At 39.3% G+C, this 17,764-nt stretch overlaps 2 protein-coding genes across 3 annotated transcripts in view; one reads left to right on the top strand and one right to left on the bottom strand.

Annotated features, from left to right (window-relative positions):
• Positions 1-11,107, top strand: part of MFN1 (mitofusin 1) — a 38,996-nt gene extending 27,889 nt beyond the window's left edge. For both annotated transcript variants that reach the window (XM_036754470.1, XM_036754469.1), the window contains exons 13-18: positions 54-156; positions 435-664; positions 1,771-1,923; positions 6,230-6,426; positions 7,913-8,047; positions 9,122-11,107. In XM_036754470.1, the coding sequence (XP_036610365.1) occupies positions 54-156; positions 435-664; positions 1,771-1,923; positions 6,230-6,426; positions 7,913-8,047; positions 9,122-9,191 (888 nt within the window). In that variant the 3' untranslated portion in view covers positions 9,192-11,107. The remainder of the gene's footprint in view (positions 1-53; positions 157-434; positions 665-1,770; positions 1,924-6,229; positions 6,427-7,912; positions 8,048-9,121) is intronic.
• A 773-nt stretch (positions 11,108-11,880) lies between these two features.
• GNB4 (G protein subunit beta 4) overlaps positions 11,881-17,764 on the bottom strand; it is a 56,084-nt gene continuing 50,200 nt past the window's right edge. Inside the window, exon 10 of the mRNA XM_036754471.1 lies at positions 11,881-16,567. Within this exon, the coding sequence (XP_036610366.1) occupies positions 16,461-16,567 (107 nt within the window). The 3' untranslated portion in view covers positions 11,881-16,460. The remainder of the gene's footprint in view (positions 16,568-17,764) is intronic.

Raw genomic sequence — 17,764 nt, forward strand, 5'->3', positions numbered from 1 at the left:
GACCTGGGATTTAATTGGTTATGAAAAATAATAATATATAAATGTAACAACAGGAACTAAACAAGCACATAGAAGATGGTATGGGAAGAAATTTGGCTGATCGCTGTTCCACTGAAGTCAATGCCTCAATGCACCAATCGCAGCAGGAAATGATTGGTAATACTTTTGGTGTCCTGAGCTGGAGTTTTTTGTTTTTAAACTTGTAGGGGTTATTTTGTTACTTGATAAAAATTTTGTGCTTGTCCTTGAGTATTCTGTTAAGTTTAACTATGAACTCTAGTTGCTGAGAGTTTATACACGATGGTAGTTTTTTTGCTTTCTCACGTACTACTAAGTACAAATATAATCTTACTGTATACTTTTTGGAGAAATTTTAAAAAGTACATAACAACCTGCTCATATTTGAAAGGTGTGTTTTTTTTTCTGCTTTCTAGAAAATTTGAAGCCATTGCTTCCTGCTGGTATACAGAATAAGCTCCACGTATTAATCCCTTGTAAGAAATTTGATCTCAGCTATGACCTGAACTGTCACAAGTTGTGTTCTGACTTTCAAGAAGATATTGTATTTCGTTTTTCCTTGGGGTGGTCATCCCTGGTTAGCCGGTTCTTGGGGCCTACAAATGCCCAGAGGGTTCTCTTAGGATTTTCAGAGCCCATCCTACAGGTAAGGTTAAACTTGTTAAAATTCTGTGAGAAACTAAAAAATCAGAGCTTGCACACTGATTTTTTGTCATGCCTTTAGCATATGGACCAGTTGCTTTCAGTCTGGCTACACAATTTGATTGCCAAACAATGTCTGGTCGTCAGCTGTCTTTAAGAGAAAATAGGCCCTAGACTTTGTTTCTACAACAGTTGTAAATCTGAAAACTCGATCCTTCTTAAGCTCTGATGGTTCTCTGTCTCCGAAGATTTAAGGTCTGAATTGTAATCTCTGGTACGCATTTTGGGGAGGATGGGGCCTTGACTTGCAGAATGGGAGTAGTGTGACTGTGGGCACCGACCTCATCCTTGGCACTTGATATTTTATTTACCTGACATCTTAAGCAACTTGTGCCTTTGTGGCCACAGACTTGTAGGATGTTGAGGAAAGATGAAGAAGGCGTGCTCCTGTTTGGACACTTTTTCTTGCAGAGAGATAGCACATAGCAAGGCCACAGAATATAAGGCAACCATTGATATCTTGAACCACCAGGACGGCAATGTCTCCTGTGAGATGATCCCTTCCTACTCCTCATTACTTTCTTTCCATGCCACCTTTCCATATCTGCAGGCAAGAGGAGCAGTCTGGAGGGGAGCTGCATGGCTGGCTCTCCCAGTTGCAAACACTTCTGTTGTCTTCAAGAGAAGTATTCTTTAACTCTTAATGAAGCTGAAATACAGGATTGTAATTGTTGATACTGAAAGTTTGGAGTTAGACTGACTATTCTAGCATGTGAAGTAGGGCTCATTTCTCAAGCTCTTCATGGTTGGCTTTGTGAAGGCGGGATGGACTGGGGGCATGGGTGGCCCTTTATTTTAGCACTGTTGTCAGTGCTGCCCTTTTCATTTTCCTTAGAAGAACTTCACGACCTCATGAAGGGGACAGGTTTTTTCCTTTTAAAATTGAGCAGCTTTTAGAGAACTGCAGGGCTTAGAGATCAAGATGAGTTCTCTGCCCAGCCATGCTGCCTTGAGAGAACCAGCAGAGATGAACCAGAAGCAGTTATTTAATGAGAGTTTTGTAAATGCAGTAACCATTTTCTGTTTTTTTTTTTTCCCTCACATTGCCAGGTGCCTCGATCTATTGCTTCTACTCCCTCTGCTCCTCCTAATTCTGCAACGCCAGATCTTGTGTCTCAGGAAGAACTGATGGTGACCCTAGTAACAGGCTTAGCTTCTTTAACATCAAGGACTTCTATGGGCATCATTGTCGTTGGAGGAGTGGCAAGTAACAGTATTCTGTCTTTTAACTACAGCTAACATTTTGATAGTAGTGCCTTATAGAACAAGGAGAAGGGATATCCTTAATTCCAGGCCCAGCAATAATATTTGTAAGTTTGTAGCTTAAAAATATGAAATTGTGATAACATTCTGTAAGCCTTACCATAAATAGAAATATCTTTATGAAAGATGTACACTGTATCAGATAGTCTTCATTATTAAAGAACTTGTTTCTAAATTGTATGGTTAACAGTATGAAAAGTAATGAATTTTTGGAACATTTTGCTTGAAATTTGCTTTTAAAATCAAATACATTGGATAATTTTGTTTTTGTAGCTCCAAAGCCCACAGGTCTGTTGAAGTAATATTCCCCAGAGATTTGCAGCCCTTGGACAGTTAGCCTGTCAGATTTTCAGACAGAAAAAATGAATTTACTTTTGAATTTCATTTTGTTTGAGAGAGAGTGAAATTTAGAAGCTTGTCTGTGATTTATCTCTAGCATATGGGAACGTTGAATGCATCCCAACATACTTGTGAAGGTTCTTCTTTATCACAGACCACAGCATTTGAGAGTTGGGAGGGACTTCGGTGACCAGAAGTCCCCCCAGTATGTGAAAGGCATCTCTGACATATCTAACAAGGTCTTGGCTTGGAGGAAGACCTCCGTGCCGGGGGGAGCCCCCCCAGGATGCAGCTCCTTCCCCTTGGGGACGCTCTTGTCTTTAGGAAGCTTTTTCCGGTCTCTTCCACTCACTGCTGCTACTGCCCACTAGGGCCAAGCAGAACAGGCCTCTTCCCTTCTCTTTGATGGCTCTTCAACCTCTCGTTGGCCTCATCATTGTCATCTCACTCACCTCCTTCCCCCTAATCCCCCATTCCTCTCAAGAATAAACATTTTCAATTCTTTCAATTGATCTTTTATATAATATGGAATCTAGACTTTCACTATCCTGGTGTCCCTCCTTGAACATTCTTCAGCTTGTTAATGATCCTTCTTAAATTCCTTAAAACTTTAAACTAAACCCAGTACTTGAGATGAGTCTGAGGAAGGCAGAGTCCACTGGGCCTGCCAGTACCTTATTCTTGTAAGCTTTGTGTTCTGTGTCATTGAGTTGCCGTATCACAGTGCTGACTCTTTGAATTTGGAACCCATTAACCCTCTTCTTTCCTTTCCACACCCAGTGTTTTTCAGAACAATGTGCTCCCTAGCCATGCCTTGCCCATCTGGAAAAGTTCATTTGTTTTTGTACCCAAGTATTTATCCCTGTTGATTTTTATCTTCTTAAGATTAAGCCCAATACTCCTTTGGAATTTGATGCTGTCATGACAGTATGTTAACTGTCCCTGAGGGCTTTATATCATTTGTATATTTGATGACCATGCCTTCTATGATTTTGTCAAATTCATTGATAAAAAATGTTATTAAATATCCCAGGGCTAAGTGTAGATTCCTGGGCTGCTCCACTAGAGACTTTCTGCCACACTGACATTGAACATTAATAAATATCCTTCAAGACTAGTCATCCGGTTCATTCGGAATCCATATCTCTCCATGTTCTCTGTAAGAATGTGTGAGTTATCAAATCAGTAGTAATCTATAGCATTTTACAAGAAGTCATGATGAACAATGCTATCTATCCAGAAGGAGAACTGATGGACTCAGAGTGTAAAGTGAAGGGCATATTTTCTACGTTGCTTATTTTTCTTGCAACATGGCTAGTATGGAAATGACTTTTTATGTAGAATGAGTATAGTATTTCTTGCCTTCTCAATGAGTGGGGAAAGGGGTAGGGGGAGAGAGAGAATATGGAACTAGAAGTAAAAAAGTGAATGTCAGGAAAAAATAAATGGTGCAGGACTGAGTCAGCAAGATTTTGTTTTCCATCCTACCACAGACACAGCAGTTGTAGGGCTCTAAAGAAATTATTTAACCTCTTGGCCTCAATGCTCTGTCCTGTAAAATGGGATGTTTGCATTCACTTATCTTACTTAGGTGAATCAAATGAGATAAGGCAGATAAAACACTTTAAAAACCCTATATTAAAAAAGAAAAGAATCATTTGAGTTACCTTATCAGAACCTTTGCTAAAATCTAGGTAAGTGCTATCCTCAGCCTTCTCATCTACTCATTTAGTAGTCCTGTCAAAAAAGGGAATGAGGTTAGTCTGGCATGACCTGGTCTTGATGATATCATGCTGGTTTTTTATAGTCTGTTTCCCCTTTTATATGTTTGCCAATCATCTCATTAATGATTCCCAGGAATTGAAGCTGTTCTTACTGACCTGGAAGCTCGGTGATTAGACACGTAGGAGCTGTGTGCCCATGGGCAAGTCACTCAATCTCAGTTTCTTCATTTGTAAAAGGAGGATATTGAATTTGATAGCTTCTAAAGCCACGATTCTTTTTTAATTAGGGCATTTGTACTTCTCAAGTATTTTGTTACTTCTCTAAAATGATCTTAAAAATATTACTGGTAATGCTTAGCAGTGACATCTTTAAGTTCTTTCAGAAACCAATGATGTTGTTCATGTGGGCTAGGTGACTAAATAAAAATTTTATTTTTTTCAATTAAAATTGGTTTCCTCTCCATCTCACCACCTCTCTCCCTTTTTGTAGACACGGAAAAACAAATTTTCACATTGGCTATATTAAAAAAGTCTTATTCTCTACCATCCTGGGTCCATCCCCTCTCTGTAAGGGGTTGCTCACTTCATCCTCATTGGCCCTCTGGAATCATGGTTGCTCATGGCACTGTTAAGAGTTCTTATAGCTTCCTGAGATGTTTGTTTTGTAATGTGTTATGTTTCTGTATTAATTGTTCTCTTGGTTCTGCTCATTTCACTTTGTCAGTTCATACAGGTCTTCCTGCGTTTGTCTGAAACTGTCCCATTCATCATTTCCTATGTCAATAGTATTCCATTACATACATATACCGTCATTTGCTTGGCCATTCCCCAGGTGATAGGCACCTCCTTAGTTTCCACGTTTTTTTGCTACTACAAAAAGAGCTGCTATGAATGTTTTGTACACATGGGTTCTTTCTCTCAATCTGTTTGGTGTATAGGCCTAGCAGTGGTATTGCTGGGTCAAGTGATAATGCACAGTTTAATGAATTTGGGGACATGGTTCCCAACTCTACCAGTAGTGCCTTAATGCTCCTGTTTTTTTGAAGGTGACTTGAATTTATCAAGGGCAACTAGGTGCTCTTACTTCTCTTGATGTTATCCGCCTGTTATATCATTTTAGTTCTGTTCAGACACTTACTAGTTCTGTGACCCTGGGCAAATATTTAACCGCTGTTTGCCTCGGTTTCCTCAACTGTAAAATGAGAATCATAATAGCACCTACTTTTCATAGTAAGCACTATATAAATAATGTTAGCTTTTGCAAAGGTCATTTAAAACCAGAACTGTGCCATAGGACCTTCTCCTTGTTGTTTATCATTATCCCATCCAAGCTAAGGTTGCCTTCATTATCTGTAGCTTCCTTCTCCAGTCTCAGCTCATTCCATGCTTTAGTATTCTTGACTGATGTACTCTGTTGCCTGGCCTCCCTGTCATCTTCTTTATGTGTTTTTGAGTTGTTTGGTGAGTTCCCTGTGCATCCACATTGATCTCTTCACACAAATGCCATTTTTCTTTTTTGTTGGAATTGCTTCCCTTTGCTTCTTCAGAATTTCATTCTTTAGTATCTCCTGTGCCTCCTGGGAAGTCATCCCTAGAGTGCCCATCAACGTGATCGATTGAGGCTGGATTTGTAGCTGGAAAGGGCTCATCTAGTAGGCTCATTTTACAGATTAACAAACCCAAGGCTCAGAAAACAGTGGCAGGTGATTTGCCTTCCAGGAAGGCCAGGGAGCTCGTTGGAACATCGAACTCAGAGGTGTCTCAGTCCTTCTCTAGAAATGACAACATGTGCAATTCTTTAATTTTGAAGTCATAAGGAAAAAGTCTATTTCTCTTTGCCACTACACAAGTCCTCACGGATTCTGGAGTTGGGTATAGGTGAGACCTACAAAGGAGAAAGGGTACTAGTGAAATATCTGTAGTCCTCTGAATTTAGCAGTTAGTTGACAGGTTGGGTGTAAGCCAGACGAGAAGTCAACCTTGGCTCTTCCTCCAAGTTAGTCCCAAGCTTGGATTTCACCTGTAGACTCCCTAGTTGTTTTATTTTTAATTGATTTAAAAAAAAAAAACCTTGGAATTTGCAACAATAACCATACAATTAAAATGGTCCCATGTAGTCTTTCTGTTTCTGTTTGTTTGCTCCAAACTCTTTTGACGGTAATGGATAATTGTTTCTCTTGCAGATTTGGAAAACAGTGGGATGGAAACTTATAACGGTTTCCCTAAGTATGTACGGAGCTTTGTATCTTTATGAACGGCTGACTTGGACCACTAGAGCGAAGGAGAAAGCCTTCAAGCAGCAGTTTGTAAACTATGCAACTGAAAAACTGCAGATGATCGTTAGCTTCACGAGTGCTAACTGCAGCCATCAAGTACAGCAGTAAGTCACAAAATGTGTTCTAGTGAACGTCCTGGGGTGACGGGGTCTGGACTCCGAAGAAACCCAGGTCCCGTGCTGTCGCTGCATTTCACAGATGAGGAAACTCTGACTCAAATTGAGTGACATGTCCAAGGTCACAGAGAGCAGACAACCGGGATTTGAATCCAGGGCCGCAACTTTGAAACACGCGCTCTCTGCCCTTTTGCAAGGCTTAGGTCTGGTGCCACCACTTCTTCCGTGGTGCATAACCTGAACTACTCCTAGGTGTAAATAGGCTTTCTCTCTTCAGATTTTCCTAAATCATGTTGCCTGGATCTCACTGTTGTCCCTTTCATAGTGTCTGTGAGCAAGAGGCTTAGGAAGCCTCTGATCAGTTGAAACCAGTGAAGGCTGAAAGTGCCGCTGGTTAGGGTTTTCTGGTTTGTGCTTTGATTACAGAAGCAGCTTTCTGCAGCATTGTTCATTGGTAGAGAAGAGGGTCACAGCTCCTGGCTTCACATTTTATTGTTGATGGATGAATATTCCTCATCATCCATTTTATCTAAAATTTGGGTCTCTTTTTGTATTCCTAGCACCTAGCAGAGTGCCTGCCATGTAGCAGGAACTTACTAAATATTTATTGATTGAGTCCATGTAGGAGTGAGTGGATTCAGGATTCTTCTCTCCCGCCCCAGGGCCCCTAGGTGTGGGGGTGGAGTGGAGTGGAGTGGAGTGGGGTGGGGTGGGGGGCTGTAGTAAAGGGTGCTCAAAAGGCTGCTTGTCTCTGGATATCAGTACTTACAACTTAGCAAGCCTTAAACACCCTCACAACCAGGGCTCGTGCCTGGGGAGCCAAAACTTGTCTGGTCTGACAAAACAACAGTGGCTTTTGAGTGGGAATGGGGGAGAAGTAATTCACGCTCTGATAATACTTTTAAGGCCCCACAGCCCTGTGAGGCATGTGTTGCCATCTCCATTTTATGGGTGAGGACCCTGTGAATCCAGTGAATTTCCTTCCCCAAAGAGCTAGTCAGGGTCAGAGCAGAGACATAGGAACTAGTTCGTTGGTGTCATGACCGAAGGGGCAATGAGCGCCCTTTCCTCTGGCCAGTATGCCTGTCTTGTGTTAACCTGGGTGCTTCTAGGATTCTGTTCTTCATGTTTCTGGTGAACAATCCAAGTTGTTTGTTCTGCAAAGCTGCATTTATTTTTAAACTTTCTTTGTAGAGGAGTGCTGCTCCATCTCGTGGCATTTAAGAATATTGGTTTTTAAGACAACATTGCTGCAGGTATCTATAAGCAACATAAAAATAAGCCGAGGGGGTATGTTTGGCTGGTGGATTCAAGGCCTGACTCAACTTCTTTAGCTGTGCGGTTTTATCTCCTAGTTTTCCCATGATTGGCTGTCTTTAATATAAACAATTTTAAATCTCATCTTGGTGCTATCCCCTAACTAAAGCAGGCTGACCTAAAGTAGTTTTCTTTCTCATCTTTCTTTCTTAAAAAGGGAAATGGCCACGACTTTTGCTCGTCTGTGTCAGCAAGTTGATGTTACCCAGAAACAGCTGGAAGAAGAAATTTCTAGGCTGTCCAAAGAAATAGACCAGTTGGAGAAAATACAAAATAATTCAAAACTTTTAAGGTATGAGTCATAGGAAAAAGTGTTTCATAACAAAATGCAACAATTTTTATGATCAACTTTAATGCTGAAGGCCTATCAGTTGTTTCAGTTAGGAGGGTTATGCTGACATTCACTAGCTAGTTGGTGGTACAATGTTTAATTTTTTGTGCTGCTGTTGGAGTTGGGGTGAGATAAGCTATTTTATCAGTAGGAAAAAAGCTATTAGTGACATTCTCAATACTTAGAAAGTATTTTTTTAACTCACTATTTTGCCTAGGCAGTTAAAAGCAGTTTAAATGAGTTTTTTCACTCAAAGTGGCAAGGTCACTTTTGTGGGCTTCTCCTTAGGTTCTGGGCCCTTGACCAGGATGATAAAACTAGTAGAAGTAGGAAGCATTTCCAGAACTATTAAAGATGAGCTATTTCTTAGGATTGTGGCAGGATTAAAATGTCACATTGCAGTTGAATGCTGAGTGAAGCCTTCACTGGCTTTATAATCCGGCTGTTTGCGTGCACTGGATATGCCCACATGTACATTTAGAGTACACTTGAGGATATTGTTTATAAGGAAAATTGTTACAGTTGTGTACATTTGTTTTCTGATTGGGGTTGTGTATTTTTACATAAATGATTTTCCAAATAGGCAGAAATGAACTTGGATTTTGTATGATGGTGAAAGGTAGAGCTGTGATTCTATTACTTGAATGTCAAAAAAATCATATTTATCTCTTTGAAACCATTGGAGAAATCCCGCAATTAGAATTGTTATTGGTTACACACTGAATTAGCCTTGTCTTCAAGACTTTGAAAACTTGGCATACTTCATTCTGATGGCAGTGATAAGTAGCCAGAAATGTATTTTGCCAATTGTTTAATTTGATTAAGACTTTGTATTTTAGCTACCTGCAGAGCAGCCAGCTACATATATGGCAGTATAATGAAGTACTCTGAAAGGGTTTGCTAACTGTTGAATCTCTTCTAAGTGGCAAGAACTCTAGTAATAGCAGAATTTTTTTTTTCTAAATTATTGGATGGAATGCATTTTCATGAATCCATATGCTATTTTGGTAACCTTTTGTGTACTTTTAAAAACAGAAATAAAGCAATTCGACTTGAAAATGACCTGGAGAATTTTACAAGGCAGTTTCTCCATCCAAGCAAATAGAAGAATCTCAGTGGATGGCTCTGGTGGCACCAGAGGAGAAGCAGGACTTTGACTCATGTTGATTTACATGAAAAATGACTAAATATGAATTATATTGACTATGCTTGTTGAAAATTGCAAATCCGGGTTTAGATTCTGGCAGCGAACTATCTCAAGGTTTTTGCATTTCTTAACAATGGTTACATGGTATGTTTGTATCCTTAGTTGTAATGGGGGGAGGGGGTGTAAAGAAATAATGAATTTGTGAAAGGAAGTACAACTAATTGTGAGACCTGTGGCTGGGGAATGGGCTCCTGAGCTCCTAGAAAGGGTTTTTTTTTTTATTCTGAAAAACCTTGCTTCCTGGCATCCAGGAATCAGAAAGGCCATTGCAGCCCCATTTTTTCCAGAATATCTTTGTCAGTATCCTCTTATTGAGAATAACCAATCTTTTTATTTTTTTAAATACTCATTTATCTATTAGCCAAGAAGAGGAGGATTTCTTAGTGTTATTATTTTTGCAAATTACAAATCATTTTTGTTAACACATTCATAAATTTTTCATTGTTGCCCATTACAACCACCTGGTCACATCACAGGCCTTGTCATCAAATTGTCATTCACTTAAAACAGGATTTGTGGGTAGTAGGCTATTTATTACCTACCTTGGGAAAGGAACACTATCTATGAAACACCTGAAATGAAATTGGAAATGTCAGATTGATAAAAATGGCTCAGCCATATAGAGCAGTTAGAATCCAGTGTGTCAGGGATCTCTACAGGAATACTTTCATGTACAAAAACAAGAAGGGAGTGCTTGCCTGTATGGACTTGGGTTTCATGTGGAACGTTGGCTAAGTAGGGTTGCTCAATGTCCTTTTCTTTTGACCCCATGTGGGTGTGCCATCTCGGACATAAGTTGGAGTGGTTTGTGTTTCATCTTACCAAGCTTTTCATGTGCTTGAGTATATGGTAAATCACCCTGTTTGCTTTTATATCCAAAACGGGGTTGACAGTTAATATAGGAATGAAGAAAATTCTGTTGCTCTTGGGGGAAAATGTATTGGCCAGGTTTGACATTTTACTGGGGAAAGAACAGAATTTCAGACTCTCTTATTTTAGGTACCAGAGCTGAGCTCTTTCCCTGGGCTGCCCAAGCAGTTTTCTGTTGAGAACATTTTACTGTAAATAGGAATTCTGGGGGGTTATTCATTCACTGCTTCCCTTTTTGTGCCTTTAAGGCTTCTGAATGCTATTTATTATTAGACCTTCTCTGGGCAGGTGTGCCTGTATTTTTAAAAAATAAATAGCATTGTTTTTGGCCATTAAAAGCCTTTCAAATTATTTATATATTTTTATGCAAATTAAACATTTAACAGGATAAAATATTCAGGTCCAGAATTGAATGAAAAATTACTAAGTTGTACAGACTGCTGATAACTCTCACAGGGCCCAACTGAAGAATGGGAAAAGTGGCCACACTGGGTCGTCTTAGGCCACAAGCTGGTCTCCAGTAGGAGCCAGCTCCCTGTATGCATGTGGACAATGCAGTGGCTTGGTTGCATCAGTCTGATCAGTAGTCACCAATTTCCTTCAGTATTTTGAAATAAAGAATTGCCACCTGATTGATTGGCTATCTGTTATATGCATATTGGAAATAAAGGAAAGATGGCTTAAGAAACCAAAACCAACCCCCTTGTCCCTCTCCCCCCTCCTAAAGCGCCCCCACCCAAGCCTATGACTTGCACAGAAATTATGTGATTTTAGTACTAATGTGGTTCGGACTTTTGCAAGATACTTGATGTTTATTTTCTATGTGTGTTTGCAAGATGATTTATAAACTTTGTATAATCCTAAACTTTTTACAAACATAGTTATTTTATAGCTGTTCAAACTTCCAAGGGAAAAATAAAAGCTATACCCATTGTTTGCCTGATGATACAGAAAACATTTATATTGGCACCAAATTTGTGAGAGGTACAAGTCTCTTGGGAATACCTTCCGTCTTGAAGAGACAGCATTCACCTTGTCTTGTGTGGTTTTGCTTCTTCCCCCATAGTGATCTTGGCAAGGTCTCTGACCTCTTGCCACTTAGTGTGGCTTAATTTTGAAGAGTACTCTTGGATAAAAGGACTGGTATATGGCATAACTGACCTCTAAGTCTGATTGGGAATACTCAAGACTTACTGAGCAGTAATTAATTGAATAGATTGCAGTTGAGCCTTCAGGGAAATAAGAGGTACCATGAATTTTGACTGAAGCAGATGCTAATTTAGGGGAGGTGGGGTATATTTAAAACAAGTCTAAACATCACTAATTATGTTTAACTTCTTTACTGTGAAAGGATCTCCTGAAAACCTTCACTTCCTTTCTTTGCCTGGAAGGAATCTGGGTGTCCCATCTATTGGGAAGTTAAATGTACTTGGTGATACTCATGTGGTACTGACTTTTCTAAAAACTGCAAATAACTTGCCTGGAATGCTGTAGCATAAGAATAAGCTACAATACAAAAATACTTCAAATATTCAACTTAATTCACTGCTGGGAAATGTTAGCTCCTAAGACTGCCCGTGTTTCTGCCCTTTAGATGCTAGAGTGTACACTTAAGATGAAAGCAGAACATTATCGTCCTATCAAGCAGGACCATTATCAACTACTATTGACTGGCTATAGGAAGCTGTGGGGGTAAAAACATCTCTGCTACAAAGAGTCTGGTTAAAAGCACTTGTTTATTGGTTACAATATCAACTCATGGCAACATGTTTCACTGAGCCACTGTACAAATACAAAGGTCAAATCCATTGGAAAAAGCTATAAACAGAGAAGTTCATAGCAAGTGACCATTTCACAGGGAAGTCATTGATGCAAAAGCACTATTGGAGAATGCACGGCACAAGTCCCTGGTTTTTATTAGCTTAAATTAAAGCTGTTAAGACTTTATCTGGATACAGACACACTCCAAAGGCAGTGTGGAATCAATTCATCTTTTGTAGTAGTTACTGACTTACTGGTACAAGTCAGCGCAGAGTGTGTAAAACAAATATTCTAAGTAAGATGAGAAGAAATATATTGGAAAATTTGACTAGTATACAGTGACTGCAAAACAAAAGTTTTTAAAAACCAATTACATTTGGACTCCTTTGGATGTAATATGTAGTACAAGTGTTCGAATGCCTCTTTGAAAGGAGAAAAAACACAGAATAGAGCACCATTGTGTAAGTAAAACAAAGGCTTGAAATATCTAAAGACTATTCCACTGAAGTCCATATTAGTCAAAAACCTAACATACTGTGTATGGTACAAGATTTTGTCAGGCACATTTAATCTGTTATCAGTTATATCAATTAGTAACACTTTACACATTTTTACCATTACAACACTGCATTAACATTCTGCATGTATTTTACATAACCAGCAACTGGATAAAAAGGCCCGTGGTGCCTCCAAAGTGTAGGAAGAAATTTTACCAGCATGCATGCCAGATTACTGAATACAAGGTGGACCACCAGCCCATGCTTGCTTAATTTATACATGAAATGCGGTCTTAAAATCAGTCATCCTGCTATAGAACCCAGCAGGTAATGCATTTGTTTTTTACTAATTCATACCTATTCTAACCAGTATTTTAAAGTATAGCACTAAAATCTAGTGGCATTGACTGTCCTTTGAACAAAGGGAGAAAAATAATGGGATGTTTTTCATGCTCTTATAAACATAAAACATGTCACAATGGGACAAGTGGTGGTACATTTTTGAATTTTAAAGGTTATAATGTATCGTAGGATCTGCTAAGTTCATACAGCATTGCTAATCCAAACTTGAGAAGGCTTTGCTAACTCCATGACTATCTTAATGGGATGTCAGAAACAGAAGTTTAAGATATTACTCTTGTACCATTCATGCTTACACTCAGTCTTCTAAAACATCTGTCAGGAAAATTCTAGAAAGAAGCCCTTCATAAGTCATCAAAATCAGGCTTACAACTTCACTGTTTTAGTCCCATTTAGGGGATGACTCAATCCATTTTGTTCCAATTCATGTAGAAATGAATTCTGAGCCTACAAACCATAGTTGAAATTTCTTATTTAAACCATGAGGCACACATCAAAAAGCAGAAAGGGTTCCCTTCAAACATCACAAAGAAGCAAATCAAGTTTATTTTGTATTACTGTGGCGCACAATATTCCATGACTACCAATAAGGAAAATGACACGATCTTAGATTCCTCCTGTCACCATGGATGGAGCAGCTCTTCCTGGAGGCAGCAGATGTTGCAGGCTGCTTGTCATAACCCAACAGTTCTGAATCTCTGTAGACAAATTTATCTTCACATGACACAAATTACCAGGCCAGGTCATCTGAGCCATTTGCTAAACAGCTTCAGTGAAATCTCTTGGAGATGAAGAAATAAAGGCAACTTCTTTAAAGGAGTTTTAGGAACCTCATTATGCCATAAGTATTATAAAGTGCACTATGCTCAAATGTCAATCACTGAAAAGGTACAGTAAGAAACAGCTGAATAAATTTTAGGATTAGGGGAAAATTGTTATTTCTACTAACAGGCATCCCAAATTGCTACTATTTTTGATACAAATATAAGTGGAACTTGAGTGGCATTGTTTCGATTTTGACAAATTTCAAGATCTACAACAGTAGATTTCCTGTGTGTATACCTTCTTGCTGATTTTATAAATACTAACAGAATAACAGAAATCAGTGATGGGCAACCATGCTAGACTCCCAATTTGCAGATAAATTTAGCACCTGGCAAGCTATGCCATTCGGTGCTTAGAAACAAAGGAACCGACAGCCTACGTATTTTAGATTTACTGAAACACAGCCTCAGACACAACTGGCAGTCACTCAACACAGCACAAAGATGACTTTTTGACATCAATAATATGCATAAACTTTTCATACTTGTTAATAACTCAGATCATCAATTTCAAGCTGGTCTACTCAAATTGTTTCAATATTAAAGTGAACACTTAAAAAAATTGTTGGTGACTTTATAACACTTGTGGCTTGTCCAAGTGCCAAAGACAATTATGGCCATTGGCATGCAGCTCCAAACTGCTGGCGAGCACTTCTCATTCTTTTGTTACGATCTTTTCCCTTGTCAGGAGAAATGCTTTTTAGCCATTTTTCATGATATTGAACCAAATGACAATTTGTTTTTTCAGAGTTACTGTATGCATCTTTAAAATCCACATTCTGCCCGACCTCAAAGAGCTGCTCTTTATGAAGATACTCATAGACATTCCATTATTAGTACAGCACATAAAAGTCATCACACACAAAAATGAAAATGTAGGAGTTCTTATAATCTACAGTATAGAATAATTTTGGTCCTATACCTCCCTAATTGGCCTTACGTGTGTTCTTTCTAGCACATGATATAGAACTGATACTGAATTCGTTGTGGTTGGCACACTTTATTTGTAAACAAGACAGACTTACAGGCACAGTTTGGAACTGCTGACATTAGGAGTGACAAGTAATCACAATTTCATGTTGGTTTCAGCAATAATCTGTGGTCTAGAACATTTATAGAATCTTGGGCTCATGTTCACAAAAATGACTCAACAGGATATTTCCCCACACTTACTGCAATGTCACCAATTAAATGACTCTAAGGGGAACCCAAGATGGAAAGCACATTTTTCTGAAAGACTACTGATTTTTATAGTCCACTTTTGTGGCACAACCAATGCTAGTAAAAATAACTCTGGTAAGGAAATTTAGCCATTGCATGAGCATACTTAAAACTCTGTTGAGATTGGTTCCCTTATTAAGGTCCCTTGGCTTAGATGCAAACTTTCATTAGCAAAATAGCTTAAGAAATGTACACTTGGCACTAGAGGGAATAATTAGACAAAATAAGTGATTCATGTTTCAATTTAACAGACCACTGGTATCTACTAAAATGTGAAGGCACAAGCCATTTTCACCAAGCTAAATTTTAAATTAAGAGGTCATAAAATTCGTAGAAACATGGTTGACTTAAGGTTTTAAATAAGGTTACTGACCTACAGACAAGGGATAATGCTCTTCATTCAAAACACAGTGCTATCTTAACTACATTAACTATACATAAAACAGGCCTATATACTCAGGTGAAATACTGGGAAATATCCTCAGGTTTACAGGAAAAACAACTCATTCTTAATCTCTGAGGCAAAGAACCAAAAAAAAAAAATCCAACCTGAAAAATTTTCCAAATATCCTAAAAACTCAGTGTAATGAAATTCAATTGGTTAAGTTCACAGTGGGACACGTCACTCATAGTGTCATTGTATTACTGAATGCCTTGAAGAATGTGCAAAGAATGTTGGCCATTTGTCTACTACCTAGTCTTTGAACAGTCAATTCTAAAATTTCTTGTGTAGTCCTAGAAAACAAAATGGCTATTTGGCAAGTGTGGGCGCACTTCTTCCAGGATTCTACATAGTTCATCTGTCCCAAATGAATGTGGGCACTTAGTTAATTCTGGGGTTAAAGGATGCACCAGAAACCACAAAGGGAAAAATATTATCCTCAAGGTTTAAGAGGAAGGGGCTAAGAAGTAAGGCTCTAGGTAATAGAATGGAATCACTGGGGCCCATTTTACAGATAAAAGGAAGTCATCCTTCTGTAGTGCCCACACATAGGCACAACCACACATCAGAAGACATGGCATCATTCCCACATAAAGCAAGTTCACAAAGACCCTAGCTTCTTCAAAGCTATCATTTGATTCATCCTCCAAAAAACTCAGAAATAAGACATTTCAGAAAGATGCAAAGCTATAAATGTAGTTCTTTTTTAAAAAAAAAAAACGCAAACATATTTTACAGACACGAATGTTACAGGAGAGACTGCAATAGTGTGTGCATTCTGTTCCATACCAGGAAAATATAGAATTAGCAGACTTTGAGCACAAGCAGAAATTCCTCAGATCAAGCTAACCAAATTTCCCAAAATAAAACTGGGTCTGTATTTACTTTCCTGTCACCATGATTTTATACACTGGTCTCCCCCCAACCCCCCCTTCACTTTATTCTAGTTTACAGAAAGCCTTTTTGTGAGAGACAGAGACAGAGAATGAGAGAGAGAGAGAGAGAGAGAGAGAGAGAGAGAGAGAGAGAGAGAGAGAGTGTGTGTGTGTGTGTGTGTGTGTAATAGTGAATAGAAAAAAAAAAACCAAACTTCACCTGCAAATACAAGGTAGAAATGTTATTTCACAGCTACAGGCTGCAGCATTGATCTCTCCAGATCTCAGCGGAGAACGTAAAACATATTACAACTCAGTTAATTCCAGATTCTAAGAAAACTGTCCCAAGATCCTGTTGCTACAGCCATGCCATCATCAGTAACACCTAAACAGCTGACACGGTTGTCATGGCCAGCAAGGACACCTAAAAGAATAAGGGAAAAAGAATTAGAAGTTGTACCTAATAAAGCTTAAAACTGAAACAAGCTTCATTCAAAATATGGGGAATTTCAACATCATCTCCACTATAAAGTATTACCTGCCATTTCCATAAAAATACGAGAGCCCTATGAATTCACTGTAGTAATATCTACCATCTCGTGAAAAAACAAAACAAAACTATAAATGGAAGAAGTTCTTCTCTTTTGGTATGAATAATCAAACACTGATGGGAGCATCACAGGCACTGTACTGCTGGAAGCCACAGAAACGAGATGCTCAGGGCTTCCTTCACTCTTTCACGTCTTTCTTGGATGCTGCTGTCATCAACCCTCCTCCTGTATCCTGGCAAACCCCATGAAACCTTCATACCAGGATACTAATTAGAACTCCTGTGTCAATTTAACCTACCATACCTAGCATTTATCTGGTTCTGTTTCAGCTCCTGTCTTCAGTGCTGTCTTCCCCCATTAGAATGGAGGAGCCTGTTTTTGCTTCTATTTGTATTCCCACTAATTAGCACAGTGCCTGATCCACAGTAAGCACTCAAGAAGTAAATTCTGTCCCTTCCTCACCCCCAGACTCCTATATTGTTTCTCTCATCCCTAAATTGAGACTATTCCCCCTGCAGAAGCTCCTGTCCCCTGCTACTTCTGCCCAAATTGTCATCTCTCCCCTTGGGGCTCTCCCACCATAGCCCTTCACCTTCAGTCTCTCCCCTTCTGAGTCTTTACCTCTTACACCTGTGGCCTGGAGGAGGGGTCAGGTCAGGAGGCTCTGGGCTCCCAACAGGTACTTAAGGAGCCTCTATTGCCATCTTGAAGCACCCTCCCCCTCCTTGGAAGTCCATGCTAATGCTCTGTCTGTCACCCATCTAGACCCCTGGGACAGGGAAGTCCTGCAGAAGGCAGGATGAGCTGAGGCTTGAAGCCAGGAGGCAAAGGTGAGGGAGGAGAGCATTTCTGGCATGAAGTCAGGAGATGGTGCATCATGGCCAAGAAACAGAAAACAGATGAGTAGAGCTGGGCTGTGGAATACGTGAAGGAAAGGCAAGAATGGAAGGAGCCAGGCAGGGGAGTTCTCTGAATGTCAAAGAGAAGATTTTGTATTTAATTCTCAAGAGAATGCCTGTGCTTTAAGAAAAACTGGCAGATGACGAGATGGCGTAGAGTGCAGAGAACCC

Source organism: Trichosurus vulpecula, chromosome 4 (genome assembly GCF_011100635.1).
Source record: "Trichosurus vulpecula isolate mTriVul1 chromosome 4, mTriVul1.pri, whole genome shotgun sequence".
Classification (NCBI taxonomy): Eukaryota; Metazoa; Chordata; class Mammalia; order Diprotodontia; family Phalangeridae; genus Trichosurus; species Trichosurus vulpecula.